The 14,739-nt window shown below is 47.6% G+C and overlaps 1 protein-coding gene across 1 annotated transcript in view; it reads right to left on the bottom strand.

Annotated features, from left to right (window-relative positions):
* The window catches only part of LOC129813543 (receptor-type tyrosine-protein phosphatase F-like), a 488,239-nt gene that overhangs the window by 223,018 nt on the left and 250,482 nt on the right, over nucleotides 1-14,739 (bottom strand). Inside the window, exon 5 of the mRNA XM_055865838.1 lies at nucleotides 13,501-13,642. Within this exon, the coding sequence (XP_055721813.1) occupies nucleotides 13,501-13,642 (142 nt within the window). The remainder of the gene's footprint in view (nucleotides 1-13,500; nucleotides 13,643-14,739) is intronic.

Raw genomic sequence — 14,739 nt, 5'->3', positions numbered from 1 at the left:
GAGTAATGATAAAACACCTGCGTAATGATAAAACACCTGAGTAATGATAAAACACCTGATAAAACACCTGATAAAACACCTGATAAAACACCTGAGTAATGATAAAACACCTGCGTAATGATAAAACATCTGAGTAATGATAAAACACCTGATAAAACACCTGATAAAACACCTGAGTAATGATAAAACACCTGAGTAATGATAAAACATCTGAGTAATGATAAAACACCTGAGTAATGATAAAACACCTGAGTAATGATAAAACACCTGAGTAATGATAAAACATCTGAGTAATGATAAAACATCTGAGTAATGATAAAACACCTGAGTAATGATAAAACATCTGAGTAATGATAAAACACCTGAGTAATGATAAAACACCTGAGTAATGATAAAACACCTGAGTAATGATAAAACATCTGAGTAATGATAAAACATCTGAGTAATGATAAAACATCTGAGTAATGATAAAACACCTGAGTAATGATAAAACACCTGAGTAATGATAAAACATCTGAGTAATGATAAAACACCTGAGTAATGATAAAACATCTGAGTAATGATAAAACACCTGAGTAATGATAAAACACCTGAGTAATGATAAAACACCTGAGTAATGATAAAACACCTGAGTGATGATAAAACACCTGAGTAATGATAAAACACCTGATAAAACACCTGAGTAATGATAAAACACCTGAGGAATGATAAAACACCTAAGAAAATACAATCCACACCATAAAAACACTGGTTATACTCGCTGCTTCAACCCATCAAATTTCAAACGTTTCCTACTGTTGAAAATGTTAACATCGGGCCTCCCGGGTGGCACAGTGGTCTAGGGCACTGCATCGCAGTGCCACCAGAGACTCTGGGTTCGCGCCCGGGAGGTCCATGGGGCGACGCACAATTGGCCTAGTGTCGTCCGGGTTAGGGAGGGTTTGGCCGGTAGGGATATCCTTGTCTATGTCTCTCCCTCTCTCTCTATGTTCTTTCCCTCTCTCTCCTCTGTCTTCTACCTCTCCTTCTCTCTGTTTTCCACCTGTACCTCTCCCACCTCATTGGCTTAGTCCTCCCTGAAGCCAAAACCATGATCAACATTTACAACACACACACACCCCAGAGATCAGATATACGGTTAGCCTGGAGAGGAGAGGACAGGCAGAGAGAAAGAAAGAGAGAGACAGACAGAGAGAGAAACAGGGAGAAAAAGAAAGAAAGAGAGATAGACAGACAGAATAACAGAAAGAAATAGAGACACAAAGACAGAGAGCGAGAGACAGAGAGAGAGAGAGACAGAGAGAGAGAGAGAGAGAGAGAGAGAGAAAGAGACAAGAGAGAGAGAGAAAGAGACAAGAGACAAGAGAGAGAGTGGAGATGAGACTCCTCCATGCCTGCCATATTGTGTGAGTCCTTGAGAGAGGAGAGAGGCTGGATGGACAGATGCAGTTGGTATCTGTCAGGATGGTTATGATCTATGACGCCGGGCTTCCAGCCAGCAGATGGTGGGAGAAATTAAACTTGTGACATGGACCGTCAGACTAGCCTCAGACACACTGTGGGGGAGGAGAGGTGTGTGTGTGTGTGTGTGTTTTTCCTTTACACTGCCAAAAACACAGTTTTCCTCAAAGGCCAAATATCTCTAGGAACAGGATGGTTTCTCCTCTAAACTCTCTCCTCTCCTCACTTCTCCTCTAAACTCTCTCCTCTCCTCACCTCTCCTCTAAACTCCCTCCCCTCCTCCTCGCCCCTCTCCTCTCCTCCCCTTCACTCCTCTCCTCTAAACTCTCTCCTCTCCTCACCTCTCCTCTAAACTCTCTCCTCTCCTCTAAACTCTCTCCTCTCCTCACCTCTCCTCTCCTCACCTCTCCTCCTTGCCCTTCTCCTCTCCTCACCTCTCCTCTAAACTCTCTCCTCTCCTCACTTCTCCTCTAAACTCTCTCCTCTCCTCTCCTCTAAACTCTCTCCTCACCTCTCCTCTAAACTCCCTCCCCTCCTCCTCGCCCCTCTCCACTCCTCCTCTCCTCTCCTCCCCTTCACTCCTCTCCTCTAAACTCTCTCCTCTCCTCACCTCTCCTCTAAACTCTCTCCTCACCTCTCCTCTAAACTCCCTCCTCTCCTCCTCGCCCCTCTCCTCTCCTCCTCTCCTCTCCTCCCCTCCCCTTCACTCCTCTCCTCTAAACTCTCTCCTCTCCTCTAAACTCTCTCCTCTCCTCTAAACTCTCTCCTCACCTCTCCTCTAAACTCTCTCCCCTCCTCACCTCTCCTCTAAACTCTCTCCTCACCTCTACTCTAAACTCTCTCCTCTCCTCACCTCTCCTCTCCTCACCTCTCCTCTAAACTCTCTCCTCTCCTCTAAACTCCCTCCCCCCCTCCTCGCCCCTCTCCTCTCCTCACCTCTCCTCCAAACTCTCTCCTCTCCTCACCTCTCCTCTAAACTCTCTCCTCACCTCTCCTCTAAACTCTCTCCTCACCTCTCCTCTAAACTCTCTCCTCTCCTCACTTCTCCTCTAAACTCTCTCCTCTCCTCACCTCTCCTCTAAACTCTCTCCTCTCCTCACCTCTCCTCTAAACTCTCTCCTCACCTCTCCTCTAAACTCTCTCCTCTCCTCACTTCTCCTCTAAACTCTCTCCTCTCCTCACCTCTCCTCTAAACTCTCTCCTCACCTCTCCTCTAAACTCTCTCCTCTCCTCACTTCTCCTCTAAACTCTCTCCTCTCCTCACTTCTCCTCTAAACTCTCTCCTCTCCTCACCTCTCCTCTAAACTCTCTCCTCACCTCTCCTCTAAACTCTCTCCTCTCCTCACTTCTCCTCTAAACTCTCTCCTCTCCTCACCTCTCCTCTAAACTCTCTCCTCACCTCTCCTCTAAACTCCCTCCCCTCCTCCTCGCCCCTCTCCTCTCCTCCTCTCCTCTCCTCCCCTTCACTCCTCTCCTCTAAACTCTCTCCTCTCCTCACCTCTCCTCTAAACTCTCTCCTCTAAACTCCCTCCTCTCCTCCTCGCCCCTCTCCTCACCTCTCCTCTAAACTCTCTCCTCTCCTCTCCTCTAAACTCCCTCCCCCCCTCCTCGCCCCTCTCCTCTCCTCACCTCTCCTCCAAACTCTCTCCTCTCCTCACCTCTCCTCTAAACTCTCTCCTCTCCTCACCTCTCCTCTAAACTCCCTCCCCTCCTCCTCGCCCCTCTCCTCTCCTCCTCTCCTCCACTCCCCTTCTCTCCTCACCTCTCTCCTCCTCTCCTCTTACTTCTTCTCCTCTCCTCTACCCTAAACTCAAACTCCTAACCAAAGAAACGCAAATGTGCAGGGTTGAGAATGAGCCAAGACCAGAGACCAGAGACCAGATACCAGAGTCCAGAGACCAGACACCAGACCAGACACCAGACACCAGAGACCAGACCAGAGACCAGAGACCAGAGACCAGACACCAGAGACCAGAGACCAGACCAGAGACCAGACACCAGAGACCAGACACCAGAGACCAGACACCAGAGACCAGACCAGAGACCAGACACCAGACACCAGAGAAGACACCAGAGAAGACACCAGAGAAGACACCAGAGACCAGACCAGAGACCAGACACCAGAGACCAGACACCAGAGACCAGACACCAGAGACCAGACACCAGACATACAACAAACCATTGCTGCTTGTTGTGAATGGTTTGTAAAGGAGAGAGGGAAGATAAGGGAAGTATAATAAGATTGTGTGTGTGTGTGTGTATGTGTGTGTGTGTGTGTGTGTGTATGTGTGTGTGTGTGTGTGTGTGTGTGTATGTGTGTGTGTGTATGTGTGTGTGTGTATGTGTGTGTGTATGTGTGTGTGTGTGTGTGTGTGTGTGTGTGTGTGTGTGTGTGTGTGTGTGTGTGTGTGTGTGTGTGTGTGTGTGTGTGTGTGTGTGTGTGTGTAATGAGTGTGTGTGCAATGAGTGTGTAATGAGTGTGTGTAATGAGATTTCAAGCCTGTTGATCCAGTCAGGATGTTGTCTGTCTGTACACGATCCTCCACGCCCGGAATTTTCTGATATTTATTACACTCACATTGTGTCGCAGTCATTTCTGCCTCTGTCTGTCTGTCTGCGTGTGTGTCTGCGTGTGTGTCTGCGTGTGTGTGTCTGCGTGTGTGTGTGTGTGTGTGTGTGTGTGTGTGTGTGTGTGTGTGTGTGTGTGTGTGTGTGTGTGTGTGTGTGTGTGTGTGTGTGTGTGTGTGGCAGTCAACAAACAGCCGGGGACCGTAATACACAACGCCAACAAATAAACAGGTATTTTCCAAACCGCTGGCACCCTAATCTGTTTACTGAATACACAGGAAGGATTCTTCTAGATTTATGTTTTACAACAGGTGATGGCCAATCAGTGTTGTCATTGTGTTTGCAGTAATTACCTGGCTGTTTACGTGTCAGAGAGAGAGAACCAGGGTCAAGTTCATTTGGGCATGCAAACGGAAAACATTTTCAAAAAAATAAACATATTTTTGAGGGGATAAATCCAGGTATTCCTTCTCTGTTTCAGTTTGTTTTCTTGTGTTTGATGCCTAATGAACACGACCCTGTACTGAACACCAGGTCAATAACAGGGACAGAACACAATAGATTATTATGGTCACAGTCTGTAATTCAGTATCGGCTGAAAGGTCATTTCGGTGAGGCGCTTGTTTTGTTGTCCTGCTTAGACACCTTTTCATTTCATTTCATTCCTCACATATGTCGTGGCTGACCTTTCGAAGGAAAAATCGTCTGTTTCTAGGAATTAGAAGTATGAAATGAGACTGGTACAAGAGTTCAAACACAATGTGAGGAGTTCTATTCAGGATGACTATGACAGGAGAGTCCAGTAACTAGCAGTCTTACATCAGCACATTGATTCTAACTGCACTAATCTGGCTCGTATCTGATGTCTCGTGTCTCGTATCTCGTATCTCATGTCTCATGTCTGGTATCTCGTGTCTCATGTCTCGTATATCGTGTCTCATGTCTCATGTCTCGTATCTCGTGTCTCGTATCTCGTGTCTCGTATCTCATGTCTCGTATCTCGTATATCATGTCTCGTATCGAATGCTAATGGGATAGATCAAAAGTAGTCTGCCATGACATAGATTACCCAGAGAAGGTTACCTAGGTGACATCGTCTTCTGAGACTGCCATGACAGATTACCCAGAGAAGGTTACCTAGGTGACATCGTCTGCTGAGACTGCCATGACAGATTACCTAGAGAAGGTTACCTAGGTGACATCGTCTGCTGTGACTGCCATGACAGATTACCCAGAGAAGGTTACCTAGGTGACATCGTCTGCTGAGACTGCCATGACAGATTACCCAGAGAAGGTTACCTAGGTGACATCGTCTGCTGAGACTGCCATGACAGATTACCCAGAGAAGGTTACCTAGGTGACATCGTCTGCTGAGACTGCCATGACAGATTACCCAGAGAAGGTTACCTAGGTGACATCGTCTGCTGAGACTGCCATGACATAGATTACCTAGAGAAGGTTACCTAGGTGACATCGTCTGCTGAGACTGCCATGACAGATTACCCAGAGAAGGTTACCTAGGTGACATCGTCTGCTGAGACTGCCATGACATAGATTACCTAGAGAAGGTTACCTAGGTGACATCGTCTGCTGAGACTGCCATGACATAGATTACCTAGAGAAGGTTACCTAGGTGGCATCGTCTGCTGAGACTGCCATGACAGATTACCCAGAGAAGGTTACCTAGGTGACATCGTCTGCTGAGATTGCCATGACAGATTACCCAGAGAAGGTTACCTAGGTGACATCGTCTGCTGAGACTGCCATGACATAGATTACCTAGAGAAGGTTACCTAGGTGACATCGTCTGCTGAGACTGCCATGACATAGATTACCTAGAGAAGGTTACCTAGGTGGCATCGTCTGCTGAGACTGCCATGACAGATTACCCAGAGGTTACCTAGGTGACATCGTCTGCTGAGACTGCCATGACAGATTACCCAGAGAAGGTTACCTAGGTGACATCGTCTGCTGAGACTGCCATGACAGATTACCTAGAGAAGGTTACCTAGGTGGCATCGTCTGCTGAGACTGCCATGACAGATTACCCAGAGAAGGTTAACTAGGTGACATCGTCTGCTGAGACTGCCATGACAGATTACCTAGAGAAGGTTACCTAGGTGGCATCGTCTGCTGAGACTGCCATGACAGATTACCCAGAGAAGGTTACCTAGGTGACATCGTCTGCTGAGACTGCCATGACAGATTACCTAGAGAAGGTTACCTAGGTGACACCGTCTGCTGAGACTCCCATGACAGATTACACTCAGAAGATTACCTAGGTGACATTGTCTGCTGAGACTGCCATGACGTAGATTACCTAGAGAAGGTTACCTAGGTGACATCGTCTGCTGAGACTGCCATGACATAGATTACCCAGAGAAGGTTACCTAGGTGACATCGTCTGCTGAGACTGCCATGACAGATTACCCAGAGAAGGTTACCTAGGTGACATCGTCTGCTGAGACTGCCATGACAGATTACCCAGAGAAGGTTACCTAGGTGACATCGTCTGCTGAGACTGCCATGACAGATTACCTAGAGAAGGTTACCTAGGTGACACCGTCTGCTGAGACTCCCATGACAGATTACACTGAGAAGATTACCTAGGTGACATTGTCTGCTGAGACTGCCATGACGTAGATTACCTAGAGAAGGTTACCTAGGTGACATCGTCTGCTGAGACTGCCATGACATAGATTACCCAGAGAAGGTTACCTAGGTGACATCGTCTGCTGAGACTGCCATGACAGATTACCCAGAGAAGGTTACCTAGGTGACATCGTCTGCTGAGACTGCCATGACAGATTACCCAGAGAAGGTTACCTAGGTGACATCGTCTGCTGAGACTGCCATGACAGATTACCCAGAGAAGGTTACCTAGGTGACATCGTCTGCTGAGACTGCCATGACAGATTACCCAGAGAAGGTTACCTAGGTGACATCGTCTGCTGAGACTGCCATGACAGATTACCCAGAGAAGGTTACCTAGGTGACATCGTCTGCTGAGACTGCCATGACAGATTACCCAGAGAAGGTTACCTAGGTGACATCGTCTGCTGAGACTGCCATGACAGATTACCCAGAGAAGGTTACCTAGGTGACATCGTCACCCAATGCTAACATTATTCAGAGTTTTCATGAAGCAGCTGTTCGTCGTTACGGGTCAACGCAGTAATATTAGTAGTAGCCTTCCCGAGTCAGCTGCTGCGCTCAGCTGACCCGATGATACGATCACGGAGAAACATGCTGATCTACAGACTGATTTCTGACAACAGTCAGCTTCTCTTAACTGTGGCACTGCACGTCTACAACTTCAGGGACATTTAAACAGGCTAAGCTTTTTCTGGTCCGTGACGGAAGAGATATCTTGGTACAACAGTTACAGGGGCTACACAGCTGATCAGGTCTCTGCCTGGCGACCACAACGTTTGTAATAATATATAGTTATTCTATTCCTATTTCATTTCATGGAGAGTCGTACGAGAGCGCTGTGACATAAAACATGTGGAACTATGTTTACATTTTCAGAATGGCAGATGCTCAATATTCAAATTTGAATATTAGTTCCAACGACCTACAAGACAGATCGGGTTCAGGTTAGGAGCGTGACGGAGGATTTACGCCCTCTGACGTGAGACACGAAGTAACGAGAGGAACAACGTTCCTTCAACAATCCTTCAACATTCCTTCAACAATCATTCAACGTTCCTCCAACAATCCTTCAACAATCCTCCAATAATCCTTCAACAATCCTCCCACAATCCTCCAGAAAGGACAGAGCGTTGTGAAGGAGACGTGTCGATGAGTGGGCACTTTTGAACCAATCCAATCGTAATTCTACATCCTGGATCTTTCAACACTACCCGTCGTGACTCACTATGTTTGTTCCAAACTGCACCCTATCCCCTATGTAGTGCACTACTCTTGACCAGAGCCTACATAGAGAATAGGGTGCCATTTGGGAGAAAGCCCTATGCCACACCCAGTATTATCAAACAGGAAGGAGTAGGAGGCAGGCCACTCTGGTGCCTCGTGCTTTTCTAGCGAAGCTTCTTTTGCCTCCTCCAGAACCCCAGAAGGCTGGAATCTCTAACAGTTACATTCCAATATGAAAGGTGGCTATAAGTGTTAGTGAATTAAAGGTTTTATCTCAGCAGAGAAAGAGGCATATTCATTAATAACTAATTATGATTATTTAATATTCAGGATAATTAATCGCTTATTGTGCCAATCCAATCCCATTCTGTGGGACATTCATCTGGTAATAGAGGGTAGAGAGAGAGGCAGTCCTTTCAGAGAGTCACTGCTCAGTTAAAGTGAATTCGACAGATCACTAGGCTACAAACAACCAACTACAGACTTACAGAACAACCGGTGTGTGTGTATCTAGCATATCAGAGAGAGAGAGAGAGAGAGAGAGAGAGAGAGAGAGAGAGAGAGAGAGAGAGAGGGAGAGAGAGAGAGAGAGAGAGAGAGAGAGGGAGAGGGAGAGAGAGACAAAGAGAGAGAGAGAGAGAGAGAGAGAGAGAGAGAGGGAGAGGGAGAGGGAGAGAGAGACAAAGAGAGAGAGAGAGAGAGAGAGAGAGAGAGCGAGAGAGCGAGAGAGCGAGAGAGAGAGAGAGAGAGAGATGGACGAATAGATTATTTTGTTACATTAAACCTCTAAACTCTCGTCTCTACCTGCAGACTTCCTCAATGAAGCCTCTATATCATTACAAAAACACATTCGTGATCAGATACAACTCTGTCAGACTCATTGACCTGATTTAACAGTCCACTGGGGGTCACACATGAATTCATGATTTACACACCAGTAGGCTACATGTTGTTTATGAGTGACATCAGTCCCAAACAGCACCCTAAACCCTATATAGGGCACTACTTTACACCAGGGCCCATAGGGAGAATGGTGCCATCACAGGCCATGTCTGCTTTTTACACTAAATTACTAGATGTCTGATTCAGAGGTTTTTTCCTCATTCATCTCAACGTTTCACGTTTGGCTCATGTCATGACTCACGTTACCAGTATTAACACACACACACACACACACACACACACACACACACACACACACACACACACACACACACACACACACACACACACACGCACACACACACACACACAGACACACAGAGACAAACACACACACACACACAGAGACACACACACACGCAAACACACACACACACACAGACACACAGAGACACACACACACACACACACAGACACATAGAGACCCACACACACAGAGAGACACAGACACACACAGAGACACACACACACACACAAACACACACACAAATCTCTGCCATTGTGCAAAGGAAAGTAATAACACTTCTCTCTTCACTATGAAAGACCCTCCAGCCAGACAAGACCGCACGATGATGTCATCCAATACATGTCTGACTGGGACGGACAAGAAACGAGATATGGAGCTGGCTTACAAGAAGCTATATTTAAATCAAATAGATCCTTTTTCGTGTGGGAACACACCTATTTCCTATGGGCCCTGGTAAAAAACGAGTGCACTGTAATAGGGTTTAGGGTGGGACTAGGGAGGTAGACAGAAAACAACCGACTTCAGATAGCTCCATTCATCTTAACCATTACCCCAGGACAACGGACACCGTATCCATTACCCCAGGACAACGGACACCGTATCCATTACCCCAGGACAACGGACACCGTATCCATTACCCCAGGACAACGGACACCGTATCCATTACCCCAGGACAACGGACACCGTATCCATTACCCCAGGACAACGGACACCGTATCCATTACCCCAGGACAACGGACACCGTATCCATTACCCCAGGACAACGGACACCGTATCCATTACCCCAGGACAACGGACACCGTATCCATTACCCCAGGACAACGGACACCGTATCCATTACCCCAGGACAACGGACATCCTATCCATTACCCCAGGACAACGGACATATTAACCATTACCCCAGGACAACGGACATCTTAACCATTACCCCAGGACAACGGACATATTAACCATTACCCCAGGACAACGGACACCTTAACCATTACCCCAGGACAACGGACACCTTAACCATTACCCCAGGACAACGGACACCTTAACCATTACCCCAGGACAACGGACATCTTAACCATTACCCCAGGACAACGGACATCTTAACCATTACCCCAGGACAACGGACATCTTAACCATTACCCCAGGACAACGGACATCTTAACCATTACCCCAGGACAACGGACATCTTAACCATTACCCCAGGACAACGGACATCTTAACCATTACCCCAGGACAACGGACATCTTAACCATTACCCCAGGACAACGGACATCTTAACCATTACCCCAGGACAACGGACATCTTAACCATTACCCCAGGACAACGGACATCTTAACCATTACCCCAGGACAACGGACATCTTAACCATTACCCCAGGACAACGGACTGTTCAAACCTCCATTTGGTGGACAGACAACATGCAACGGCTGTACTGTTATCTAGGACACAGCAGTCTAACACCTTGGGCAGTCTGTGTGAGGACACAGCAGTCAACCACCTTGGGCAGTCTGTATGAGGACACAGCAGTCAACCACCTTGGGCAGTCTGTATGAGGACACAGCAGTCAACCACCTTGGGCAGTCTGTATGAGGACACAGCAGAATAACACCTTGGGCAGTCTGTATGAGGACACAGCAGTCAACCACCTTGGGCAGTCTGTATGAGGACACAGCAGTCAACCACCTTGGGCAGTCTGTATGAGGACACAGCAGAATAACACCTTGGGCAGTCTGTATGAGGACACAGCAGAATAACACCTTGGGCAGTCTGTATGAGGACACAGCAGTCAACCACCTTGGCCAGTCTGTATGAGGACACAGCAGAATAACACCTTGGCCAGTCTGTATGAGGACACAGCAGAATACCACCTTGGGCAGTCTGTATGAGGACACAGCAGTCAACCACCTTGGGCAGTCTGTATGAGGACACAGCAGTCAACCATCTTGGGCAGTCTGTATGAGGACACAGCAGTCTAACACCTTGGGCAGTCTGTATGAGGACACAGCAGTCAACCACCTTGGGCAGTCTGTATGAGGACACAGCAGTCAACCATCTTGGGCAGTCTGTATGAGGACACAGCAGTCAACCATCTTGGGCAGTCTGTATGAGGACACAGCAGTCTAACACCTTGGGGTGTCTGTATGAGGACACAGCAGTCAACCACCTTGGGCAGTCTGTATGAGGACACAGCAGTCAACCATCTTGGGCAGTCTGTATGAGGACACAGCAGTCAACCACCTTGGGGTGTCTGTATGAGGACACAGCAGAATAACACCTTGGGCAGTCTGTATGAGGACACAGCAGTCAACCACCTTGGTCAGTCTGTATGAGGACACAGCAGTCAACCACCTTGGGCAGTCTGTATGAGGACACAGCAGTCAAACACCTTGGGCAGTCTGTATGAGGACACAGCAGTCAAACACCTTGGGCAGTCTGTATGAGGACACAGCAGTCAACCACCTTGGGCAGTCTGTATGAGGACACAGCAGTCAACCACCTTGGGCAGTCTGTATGAGGACACAGCAGTCAACCATCTTGGGCAGTCTGTATGAGGACACAGCAGTCAACCATCTTGGGCAGTCTGTATGAGGACACAGCAGTCAACCACCTTGGGCAGTCTGTATGAGGACACAGCAGTCAACCATCTTGGGCAGTCTGTATGAGGACACAGCAGTCAACCATCTTGGGCAGTCTGTATGAGGACACAGCAGTCAACCACCTTGGGCAGTCTGTATGAGGACACAGCAGTCAACCATATTGGGCAGTCTGTATGAGGACACAGCAGTCAACCATATTGGGCAGTCTGTATGAGGACACAGCAGTCAAACATATTGGGCAGTCTGTATGAGGACACAGCAGTCAACCATATTGGGCAGTCTGTATGAGGACACAGCAGTCAACCACCTTGGGCAGTCTGTATGAGGACACAGCAGTCAACCACCTTGGGCAGTCTATGAGGACACAGCAGTCAACCATATTGGGCAGTCTGTATGAGGACACAGCAGTCAACCACCTTGGGCAGTCTGTATGAGGACACAGCAGTCAACCACCTTGGGCAGTCTGTATGAGGACACAGCAGTCAAACACCTTGGGCAGTCTGTATGAGGACAACAGCAGTCAACCATATTGGGCAGTCTGTATGAGGACACAGCAGTCAACCACCTTGGGCAGTCTGTATGAGGACACAGCAGTCAACCACCTTGGGCAGTCTGTATGAGGACACAGCAGTCAAACACCTTGGGCAGTCTGTATGAGGACACAGCAGTCAACCATATTGGGCAGTCTGTATGAGGACACAGCAGTCAACCACCTTGGGCAGTCTGTATGAGGACACAGCAGTCAACCACCTTGGGCAGTCTGTATGAGGACACAGCAGTCAACCATATTGGGCAGTCTGTATGAGGACACAGCAGTCAAAGCATAACATTGCCCCCTGGGTTGACAAATGTTTCTGTATGAATTACAGAGATCACACAGACCCACAAAGAATTTGAAAACAAATCAAACATTGATAAACTCCCATATGTGTTAGGCGAAATACCGCAGTGTGTCGTCACAGCAGCATTTGTGACCCGTTGCCGTGAGAAAAGGGCAACCAGAGGATCACAAACAACATTGTAAATACAACCTATATGTATCTGTTAATTTATCTTCCCTTTTCATGGTCTGTTCCATTTACTTTGGCAATGTAAACATATGCTTCTCATGCCAATAAAGCCCTTTGATTTGAATTGAGAGAGAAATACAGAGAGACAAAGAGAGAGAGAGAGACAAAGAGAGAGAGAGAGAGAGAGAGAGAGAGAGAGAGAGAGAGAGAGAGAGAGAGAGAGAGAGAGAGAGAGAGAGAGAGAGATAGAGAGAGAGAGAAATACAGAGAGAGAGAGAGAAATACAGAGAGAGAGAGAGAGAGAGAGAAATACAGAGAGAGAGAGAGAGAGAGAGAGAGAGAGAGAGAGAGAAATACAGAGAGACAGAGAGAGAGAGAGAGACAGAGAGAGAGAGAGAAATACAGAGAGAGAGAGAGAGACAGAGAGAGAGAGAGAAATACAGAGAGAGAGAGAGAGAGAGAGAGAGAGAAATACAGAGAGAGAGAGAGAGAGAGAGAGAGAGAGAAATACAGAGAGAGAGAGAGAGAGAGAGAGAGAGAGAAATACAGAGAGAGAGAGAGAGAGAGAGAGAGAGTGAGAGAGAGAGAGAGAGAGAGAGAGAGAGAGAGAGAGAGAGAGAGAGAGAGAGAGAGAGAGAGAGAGAGAGAGAGAGAGAGAGAGAGAGAGAGAGAGAGAGAGAGAGAGAGGGAGAGAGAGAGAAAGAGGGAGACAGAGAGAGAGCGAGAGACAGAAAGCGAGAGAGAGAAAGCTTTGAGACACACAGAAAGACAGCTGAACAGAGAGAGAGACTAGGAGACCTCTTACCTTCTAGCACGGTGAGTTTGGCACTAGTGTTGATCTCGCCACCACTGTTGGCGGCAGTACACTCGTATATGGCCTCGTCTCTGTGTGTCCTCAGCGGCTGGATCCTCAGCACAGACCCACAACCATCATCAAAGTCAATCACCTGGCAGAGACACACACACAGGAGGCATGAGATAGTGTGTTTTAACTGCTCTAGTCAGCGGAGACTGGTGTCACTTTAAATCAGAGGAAAGGCTGATTGATGGAATAGAATGATGGAAACACATCAAACACAAAAAAACATCCATTTCATGAGATACGGGGGTGTCTTTACTAGTATATATTACACATCCTTACGGCTTAAATGGAAGAGAGAGAGAGAGGTAGAGAGAGAGATGGAGGTAAAGGTTTAGAGAGACAGAGAGAGAGAGAGAGAGAGAGAGCGAGAGAGAGAGACAGAGAGAGAGAGAGAGAGAGAGAGAGAGAGAAAGAGATATAGATGAGGAGGAGGTAAAAAACAAGAGACGGTGGATGGTAGAGATGGTGGATGGTAGAAATGGTGGATGGTGGAGATGGTGGAGATGGTGGATGGTAGAAATGGTGGATGGTAGAAATGGTGGATGGTAGAGATAGTGGATGGTAGAGATGGTGGATGGTAGAGATGGTGGAGATGGTGGATGGTAGAGATGGTGGATGGTAGAGATGGTGGAGATGGTGGATGGTAGAGATGGTGGATGGTAGAGATGGTGGATGGTAGAGATAGTGGATGGTAGAGATAGTGGATGGTAGAGATGGTGGATGGTAGAGATGGTGGATGGTAGAAATGGTGGATGGTAGAAATGGTGGATGGTAGAGATGGTGGATGGTAGAGATGGTGGATGGTAGAGATGGTGGATGGTAGAGATGGTGGATGGTAGAGATGGTGGATGGTGGAGATGGTGGATGGTAGAGATGGTGGATGGTGGAGATGGTGGATGGTAGAGATGGTGGATGGTGGAGATGATGGATGGTGGAGATGGTGGATGATGGATAGTGGATGATGGAGATGGTGGATGGTAGAGATGGTGGATGGTAGAGATGGTGGATGGTAGAGATGGTGGATGGTGGAGATGGTGGATGTTAGAGATGGTGGATGGAGAGATGGTGGATGGTAGAGATGGTGGATGTTAGAGATGGTGGATGGTAGAGATGGTAGAGATGGTGGATGGTAGAGATGGTGGATGGTAGAGATGGTGGATGGTGGAGATGGTGGATGTTAGA

The sequence above is a fragment of the Salvelinus fontinalis genome, chromosome 17 (assembly GCF_029448725.1).
Source record: "Salvelinus fontinalis isolate EN_2023a chromosome 17, ASM2944872v1, whole genome shotgun sequence".
NCBI classification, from domain to species: domain Eukaryota; kingdom Metazoa; phylum Chordata; class Actinopteri; order Salmoniformes; family Salmonidae; genus Salvelinus; species Salvelinus fontinalis.
Note: the sequence above shows the minus strand (reverse complement) of the source record. Positions and strands in the feature narration are given on the sequence as shown.